Raw genomic sequence first — 9,769 nt, 5'->3', positions numbered from 1 at the left:
AAGAAGGGGGGGGGGGGGGGGGGGGGGGGGAGGAGGCCAGCCTTTTATTTTCATAATAATTAAGAAGGAGTATATTCAATGGATAATTTTGTTTATCTTAGAATTATATTCAATTTTTGTAAAAAGTGATGGTAAGAGCTGTCCTTCTTTTGTCGTGATAGTTTTCTAATTAAACATTAATGAGAAGAGGAAAAAATAAAGCGTTATATTGTAAGCATACAAAGGCTGGAAATAATTTTATTTTCAAGCATTGTGTCAAGGTTATAACGTTAGGCTCTGAGGTTGCTACCAAAATCCATATGTATCATTCAGTCTTGGAAATTCCCACACGGGATTTCCCCTTCCGCCCCCCCCCCCCCCCCCCCTCCCCCAGAGAGCTACGTATATAAAGTTGTAGCTTAGCAAATATTGATATAATTATTCACGAACGATATCACAGCTTATCAAACTTCAAGGAGGTGAGTTTAAATTGTTCTTATTAAAATATTTGATAAGATTAAACGATATACTTGTTGATTACAGGTTGGATCTCGTAAAAAGAAAACATAGGTATCGGATAAGGATTACAAGGTCTTTGTAAAGTGTAAAACGTCGTGCTTTCTACTACTACTACTACTACTACTACTACTACTACTACTACTACCACTATTACTACTACTACCACCACCACCAACTTCTACCACTTCCACTGAATTTGCAAAAAGAAACATATTAAGATTTACTTCAGATGATTATTTCGTTCAGTCGATAACGTTTCAATTTATTTCTATATATCATGAACAGCTTAGTGTATAATAACATCATTAAAAAAAACGCGAGTATGATTAGATATACCCATATCTTGTAATATGGTCACGAAATGAATTCAATAAAGGCTAGACACTCATTGGGGGAAACGGATGAGTCACTCTGCATTGTAGGTTGTTCTTTAAGATGAAGTGATTGAACAATTTTTTCTCGGGTGACTGTGGTAATTGACGGATCTAAAGGTATGACCTCAGTCTTACCTGACGTCGTATGAAACTTACAATGTTTTTTACAGGTGTGGTGAACTAAATATAGGAAATGGAAAACTTAGTATACCTTTTGGGGATCGTTATATATAGTTATTAGATTAAAATCAATAATTTTCAACAGTCACGAAATTAAAAGAGCCAGCGAGATACCGCACTGTCTCAAAATGGTAGGATTTATGTCGTGGTGAACCAGATGCCAGTTTTAAAGTTAAAATGACCAGAAATTTTTTTTTTTTTAATTTGAATACCCCCCCCCCCAAAAAAAAAACAAAACAAACAAACAAAAAAACAACAAAAACAAAAAAAAAAAAAAACACGCATAAAAAAAATAAAACACACACACACACAAAACACACACACACACAACCAAACAAACTTACAAGAAACTCCCACAAAAAAAACAACAAAAAGACAAAAACAAAACAATTAAAAACCAAAACCAAAAACAAACAAACAACAACAATAACAACAAGAACATCAAAATACCCTATAAAAGTAAATCCAAATCTCATAACATTTATTACTATGATTTTTATGATTAACATCTAACAGACACCATCTTAATACCGTCTTGAGGCGATTATTATTATTATTATTATTATTATTATTATTATTATTATTATTATTATTATTATTATTATTATTATTATTATTATTATTATTATTATTATTACAACAACAACAACAACAATAATAATAATAATAATAATATATAATAATAATAATAATAATAATAATAATAATAATAATGATGATGATGATGATGATGACGATGGTGATGATGATAATAATAATGATGATATAGCAATAATAATAATGATGTCGACAATGACAGCGACGAGAAGTACGTCGTCAACGACGACGACGACGACGATAATGATGATGATGATGATGATGATGATGATGATGATGATGATGATGATGATGATGATGATAATAATATTAGTAACAATAATAACAGAATATAAATGTTTAAATGTTGATAGATAGATAAAATTGATAGATAGATAGGAATATAAATAAATAGATGTTAAATAGTTAGAATATATATATATATATATATATATGAAGTTAGATAAAATTAACACACACACACACACACACAGAGAGAGAGAGAGAGAGAGAGAGAGAGAGAGAGAGAGAGAGAGAGAGAGAGAGAGAGAGAGTTAAACAGATAAGCAATGATATCTGCATCTGAAAATTTAAAAAAAACGGTACTAAATTCGATGTCCTATTATAAAGGTTTGTTGATTAGTTTACCAATGTCCCATTTAATAGGTTGATTGATTAGCTACAGTTAGGACAGACAACGTATTGGGCACATTCCCATCCCGACAACTGAAGATTCCGTTAACCCTTTCAAATTACAAATTCACATTTTTTTTTCTATCCGGTCTATATCTTCAAACCCTCCAGTTTTGACAAAGAAAGTAGTTACCGTAATGTAACTCGTGCTTCTTCAACTCTTCGTCTTTATGCAGCAATCTGGTCTAGTGATATGACACTCGCCTTCAGTTCAGAAGGTCCCTGGGTTCGACATCCCGAGCGGCGCATAGTTGAATAATAAGAAAAGGCTTTTTATTCACATTCTGTCACAGTACTCGGGTGTAAAATGAGTACCTAACCGCTAGCCGGTTAGGGACCTATTGTAAAGGGCTTTGAGCACGTCAAGTGGATATTGCGCTATATAAAGACTCATTTTCCTTATTGTTATTTTGGTGAAAAAGTAAGATCTTATGTCAGCTCAGATTTCAATCGAACTCCGCCTGGAAATGGTTAAAGTATAAACAAAAGCTACTATCGTGCCACAGATAACAATCGCAGTTTCAATCCAGGAAGTAAATCCTTCACACTCGTTTTGCTAGGGCGTTAAGTGCTTGGACATCTGACTATTGTATTAATAGACAAAGCTACTATTTCTTTTCTATCCATAGATAATACTACTTCAGTGTTGGGAAAGGAATTTGTCCATCTCAGTGAAGAAAGTCGTGGTTTCATTTTTTTTAAAACTAAGGTTCAAAGTTATTATAAGTGACCTGGCAATTTACTCTCTCGGCTAGTACAATGTAGGTCGACGTTTACCTATTTGCAGGTCTGATAACTCAAATTGTTAAGGGCTGAAACGGTCAATAGCATGGCCCTCTATAGTAGTCATGGTCAACAGTAATTGCATGATACCTTTAGATAAATCGCTAGTCTATCGTGCTCGCGGGAGGGGGGGGGGGGGGGGGGGGGGGTTCAGCTAAAAAATAAAAATCTCGACTTCACCCGCGATCGATCTTGGTCCCTTTACGTGTGAAGCGAGTGCTCTACCAACTGAGCTATCGGGATCCAGATCATTTATTGGAAAAGGGATCTAAAAATCTTGCCTACTGCACCTACGTGTACATATTTTCAAGTGTGGTAACCGAACAATATTATGGGCTAGTTTTAACACTGATGTAATGGAGAACATTTTGTTTGGTTTGAGAGTATAGTTTCCAATACAATAATGGAACCATAATAAACCGGGTTATCACACTTGTAAATGATTAAGTTCAAATAGATCTGTTCAATTCGAGAACGAAGGATTTTTTTGTATGTAGGTGAATACCCAAGATACGTCATTTTAGTCGGTACTTAAACTAACATCTGGTCGGAGGAACCAACGATCGTTTGGATAGGATTAATGTCCGGCATAGCAGTTTTGTGAAGTTTGTCATCCTTGTGGTTTTATCCACGACATTAAATGGTTGGTTTTTGAGTGAGAGTTAAAATTAGAAACTTTGTAGGTACTGAAACTGTACTGTTCGTCCACGGTTCTCTATTATAATATAGTATTAGTATGCGATGTCACTCTTTAGCGACATCCTGGTCAAGATTGAATGGTCTTTCCCGACCTTTGTTACTATCTTTAGATTTTAAGTTCCCTCGCCAGTATTTAAAACGATTCTGTTGGTTGTTGGGGGGTCAGTAATGAAAAACATTTTGATTTGTTTTAATGCAATGTAATAGTACCAAATGTTGAAATGTTAAAAGTCAATTGTGTTGAAATAAATCGTAGTGTTCATAAATATACAGGTAATTCATTTCCATTCTCAGCAAATGATAATTTTGATTTGGATTATCAGGGACATTTTTCCTCCTTATGTTCTTTACAGCCACGGTGTTTGTTTTTGGCTTGTTTTGTCTTTCCTAGTTAATATCTAATGACATTGATAGCATGTGGTTTAGTAGAATTCTCAATATTTTTGGACAAAGCCCCCGTGAAAGAAAAAAAAAGAATAAAAAAGGAAAGCAAAAATGAAAAAAAAATAAAATACAAAAATAACCAACAACAAGAACAACAACAAAAAACCCAAAGAAAAATAGAAACAAAAAAGAGACAAACAATCAAAAGTTTTTTTTTAAAGAACCCCAAAACAAAAGACAAAAAAAAATTTTAAAGAAAAGAAGAAAAGAGAAAAATAAAAAAAAAGAAGAAAAGAAAAAAGATAAGAAAATAAAATAAAGCGAAAAAACCCCCAAAAACAACAACGAAATAACACAAAAAAGCAAAACAAATTAGATTTAAAAAACCTACAAATGAGAAAAAAGAAAAAGCAAACAGCTACGAAAATCAACAAAAAACAACTAACAAACAAAACAAAAACAGAACGTAACAAAAAAAAGGTAGTTACAACAGACGTTTGTGTAATTTTAAATCGCCCATAATCTGTTTACATAAAGTGATATTTACCGTAAAACCTCTTTAGCTTGTACAAAAACAAAACAAAACAACAAAACAAAACAAAACAAGAAAAATAATTACAACAATAACAACAACAGGAGATTGTCGTCAACTGGAATCCATTTATTCTCTGCACACACAAAATTGAAATAATCCGTTTCATAAAAACCTAACCGTTTGTATCCATTTCCATTTTATTTCATTAATATTTTACTAAATTACTTCAATAGTATCTTTAATTTATGTTGTTACCATGGCATACACAAACAAACAAACACACACACACACACACACACACACACACACACACACACATCCGCGCGCACCTGCCTACATGCGAATACAGACATACATACAACTTTTCTTGAGACTCATTCAAGCGCTTATTCTCGAACGACGAGTTTGTAATGTCGAAAACTTCCCAAAGCAAAACCGAAACAATGTCAGAAACATTTCACAGCCAAACTCGGAGCAAAATCAGCAAATTGCTATAGGGTCTATGTAAATTCTTTTAAAAAAAACAAACCCGAAATGTTATCTTGTTTGAATATGTATTATATATTAATATATTTCACATAGATTGGTACAATATGCTCAATTATAAGGCAAAATGCTTGTGATGACATTTAGAGAAGTGACAATATTATCTTTTCCACAACATAGCCGTTGTCTCTCTCTCTCTCTCTCTCTCTCTCTCTCTCTCTCTCTCTCTCTCTCTCTCTCATTCATTCATTTCGTCAAGTATTTGAGCTTGTATGACATTTTTTATTTGTAGAGCACAATAAATCCAACAACTGAATGCCGATTTCTCTTGTTGTCTTGAGCAATATATCAACAAGAAATAGATAACTGATGTAATGGAGAGATTGAGCAATAGTATTACCTGCATGAGTCAATGTGATCATCTAAAGTTCTGAAAGCAATTTTTCGAGATTCTTTGAGAGGTAAAAGTGGGTTTAGTCAAATAGACATATTATTTAGGTCATTATTGACATTCAAATACATCCGAAGAGATAAGTCGTGTCGCAACTGCGACAGCCTACATTATGAGGGGAGAATTTATATAGACATATTATAATAGATAGTATGAAGTTAATGGCACTCGGGGTTTTGTTAGTAGTTTTTTGCCATCCGCGTTTATTAGTAATTCTCACTAAACTGTCTTAACCAGACTGTAAACGTTCAAGGTTACACATAGTTTTGTGTGTTGGTCCGTTATACTTCCGGGTGGCAATGTTGTGAGCCTCTTAGCCAAGCGCATTCTATCTATGCATCGTGCAAATTAATTTTACTTATCAATTATGTTTATTCACAGCTCTTATCAAGAAAGTCATCCCAATTCTGACGTTATCATTATCACTATTCACGATGGACGTTCAACCCTCACCCGTAAGAATGCCACGCTCCACAAACGACAACTTATGTGGGCTTCCTTCGACAATCTCGGACAATGAGGATTATCTCCCTTTGGATGAGGAGCTTCAATTTGCTATGGCCGAAGCACGCTCTTTGAGCCACAAATGTCAGTTGGCAAAAGAGGCTTATGTAAGTTTATACATATTTATTTACGTATTGTACAAATCAAATGATGATATAAAATCATTGGTAAAGTAGGAGACATGTCAGTTGGATAAGGAATAGTTGCACAAATCGTCCCATCGCTTTATGTCTAGCACAATTATTTCATTTTATGTTATTTATCAATTATTTTCATTTAAAAAGGGTCTTTACTGACACGCCTTCACATACCCTTTCCCTTCTCATAATGATAAAAATAGCCATGGATAAAAGTCATTATACAATATCCGGCTGAATGTGACTGTTGCAACACAGCTCATCAGACACGCAGGCGACCGTAACGCCTCTGTAAAATTTCCTTTTCTCTTCTTATTAAAACTATTTCTAAAATTCGAAAAATATTTTCTTGTTATCATTATTTCACAAAAGAATGAATAATATGATATTTACATTTCATTCGTTTCTAATGGATTTTCTCTTATTTGTTCATTTCCGCTAGGTCATCGAACGTCTCCTTACTACACGGGAAGCTGCATCATTAGAGAGAACACCGTTTATATTGCCTGGTCTTCCTCGGATCTCTGACGACTCAACACATTCATCCTCAAACGTAAGTCGCTTTTTCTCTGTATTTCTCATTACGTTATCTGTGATTACTGGCAATGTTATATGAACTTTGTGCACTTTAACCAAATGATATACCCCAACATTTGTCACTTTGGGGGCCTAATATGTTACCTAGCGTCGGAGAACGGTATTAAGTTGGGATGAATCATATCAGAAAGTGATTTAAAAGTTAAAATGGCCAGAAATGTGAGTTTTAAGGCGGGGGGGGGGGGGGGGGGGGCATTTTAAGAAATGTCAATTTTCTTCAGTAAGACATATTTCACAGTTTCCACTGAAGTTTCTATTTTTAGCATCTTAATCATCACAACATGATATTATCGGGTTTTTTTTTTAAAGCATTTTAAAATATGAATGTAATCACTTCACTTCTGTTTGACATTTCGGTGACTGTTCTTATGCAAAATATTTATATATTATATTAAATCACTTGTCATTTATGGAAAATAAGGGCTTTTATTATTTATTATTTATGGAAAATAAGGGCTTTTATTATTTATTACGTACGTGTAAATTCATGACATATTTATCCTTCGGTTGGTTGCTCGTGTTCTGTTTTGAATAAGTAGAATATCCTTTACACAGCATTAAAAAACTAATACCAGCAAAAGCACATTTAAATGTAGATAGCGTTTACATTTCAAAAGTGTGAAATTGAAATTCTAATAACCTTAGCTCCGAGCCTGTTCCAGTTTATTATTAATTTTTTTTTTTTACAATATAAGCACTAAAATACACACACGCCCTAGTGTTTACTTGACAGCAAGTTTTAGAGTTCAAATGTCTATAGTTACATTGAACCGAATGCATTCTCATTGAGCACGTGTGTGTATGTGTGTGTGTGTGTGTGTGTGTGTGTGTGTGTTTTGAACAACAACATTTTGAAATATCATCTAAAACTGTTTTCTTTTGAGTATTTAATGACTTACACGTCTATTTTTATTTTTTCAAGAATTAATTAAATTTATTTTTTGAGCGTCTTTTTGTACTTATCATCCAAATTGCTAACACAGGTCATATCAAATATTCTGCGACAATCTTCCTTCAATCTTACCTTGATTCATATGTACGTCACTCTACACCGAGAACAAAATTCCATAAAATTTCCTGAAATGGATTATTACCTGGAAAACGTCGCCGACCAAATATCCATTGAACTTTGTAACCTTGAGGCATCATTAACAAAAGTTCAGTCCATGATGACCGACACTGAAAGGGCTTTGGACGATGAATTCTTGCAAGCAGATTTTGAACCTTTTGACGATCAGATGAGGACTTTACAGAATTTAGATCTGAGCCATCTAAAAAGCAAAACTCTGAGCAAAAAGGGCTACATGACAATGAAAGCTTTGAAGGAAATCATGGAACAATTTGTAGAGGATGTCAGTGTTCAAATTACAGACCGGAGGTACATTGATACACATGGAATGCCCTCTAGAAAGTCACGCTATACCAGAAAACATATCAATACACACACATTATGCATTATAGTAATATTCAACAACGCATGCCAACAGCATACACAGCATATCTATAATCTGTTTGTTACTATAATAAAGTGCTTCAAATATCTTATTGTATTGCTATAACTACGGGAATTTTCGTGGTAGTGAGGAGGTCTGTTGTGATGGGTATCAATATTCGTTTGTTTTTTTTTTGTTTTTTATTATTTTTTTTTAATGAGAAAAACTGATTGGAAATGTAAAAGTGATGGTGATAGTGGTAGTGATAATGGTAATGGTGGTGGTGGTAACGGTGATGATTGGGGTGTAGTGATGATGGTAATATTATTATTGTTATTATTATTGATATTCTTCTTCTTCTTGTTCTTCTTGTTCTTCTTCTTGTTCTTCTTGTTCTTGTTCTTGTTCTTGTTCTTGTTGTTGTTGTTGTTGTTGTTGTTGTTCTTCTTCTTCTTCTTCTTCTTCTTCTTCTTCTTCTTCTTCTTCTTCTTCTTCTTCTTCTTCTTCTTCTTCTTCTTCTTATTATTATTATTATTATGATTATGATTATTATTATTATTATTATTATTATTATTATTATTATTATTATTATTATTATTATTATTATTATTATTATTATTATTATTATTGTACGCATTAATGGTATTAGGATTGTTGTATTTTTGTGTGGTGTATCAGTTTATTTTTTGGTTCCATTTACCTTTTTTTTTTTCTTTTTTTTTTTCCACTTTCATGTATGTTGGCATCAAATTGTTGATTTATTGGCGAAAGCCTAAGATTGAATAAACTTTGTAAACTTTGCTAATGTTGGAAATAGAGCGAAGTGCTCACAACTCACGATGATTTACTTAACCTTCGTTCTTAAAAGATGAAACGTAAAAGCCATTTAACTATTCCAGCTCTTTAGTCGGGGCAGAGGAGGGCGAATGAACGAAATGAATATGTAAATGGAAATATTAAGTAAATGGAAACAAACTTTTACAAAATGCACCCCTCTCTATCATTTTCTTTTGCTTCTTTTTTTTTTTTTTTTAGACCAATAGTTGCTTGACCCTGATGTATCCATTCGTTATTAACTGGTATATTTTTGTATATAATATATTCTATTGTACTATACACGCAATCACAGAATTAATTATTTTGTTACCGGGCAATTTAGCAATTTAAATATTCACCGATATTCTAGCATGATATTGCTCTCCGCTAAAGCATGAGTTGAAATTGATACATAACCAAATAATCTATTATTACCCCCCCCCCCCCCAATTCTCTCTCTCTCTCTCTCTCTCTCTCTCTCTCTCTCTCTCTCTCTATATATATATATATATATATATATATATATATATATATATATATATATATATATATATCCCTCCTCCCCTGCCTCTTTCTCTCTCTCCCCTCAACTTGTTTGTGTACCACTAACAGTTCTCTCTTTT

At 33.2% G+C, this 9,769-nt stretch overlaps 1 protein-coding gene across 1 annotated transcript; it reads left to right on the top strand.

Annotated features, from left to right (window-relative positions):
- Positions 1 to 435: 435 nt before the first annotated feature.
- On the top strand, positions 436 to 8,860 carry LOC144965458 (uncharacterized). The gene is made up of 4 exons (XM_078900825.1): positions 436 to 458; positions 6,041 to 6,270; positions 6,743 to 6,853; positions 7,881 to 8,860. The coding sequence occupies exons 2-4, from the start codon at positions 6,094 to 6,096 to the stop codon at positions 8,454 to 8,456; spliced, it is 864 nt and encodes a 287-aa protein (XP_078756951.1). The 5' UTR covers positions 436 to 458; positions 6,041 to 6,093; the 3' UTR covers positions 8,457 to 8,860.
- Positions 8,861 to 9,769: the final 909 nt, after the last annotated feature.

Source organism: Berghia stephanieae, chromosome 2 (assembly GCF_034508935.2).
Source record: "Berghia stephanieae isolate SIO BIC M18660-M18661 chromosome 2, UCSD_Bste_1.3, whole genome shotgun sequence".
NCBI classification, from domain to species: domain Eukaryota; kingdom Metazoa; phylum Mollusca; class Gastropoda; order Nudibranchia; family Aeolidiidae; genus Berghia; species Berghia stephanieae.
Note: the sequence above shows the minus strand (reverse complement) of the source record. Positions and strands in the feature narration are given on the sequence as shown.

Coding starts and splice junctions, on each gene's coding strand:
- LOC144965458 (XM_078900825.1), top strand. CDS start 6,094: ATGGACGTTCAACCCTCACCCGTAAGAATGCCACGCTCCACAAACGAC. Junction 6,271..6,742: donor AGTTGGCAAAAGAGGCTTAT/GTAAGTTTATAC, acceptor CATTTCCGCTAG/GTCATCGAACGTCTCCTTAC. Junction 6,854..7,880: donor CAACACATTCATCCTCAAAC/GTAAGTCGCTTT, acceptor TTGCTAACACAG/GTCATATCAAATATTCTGCG.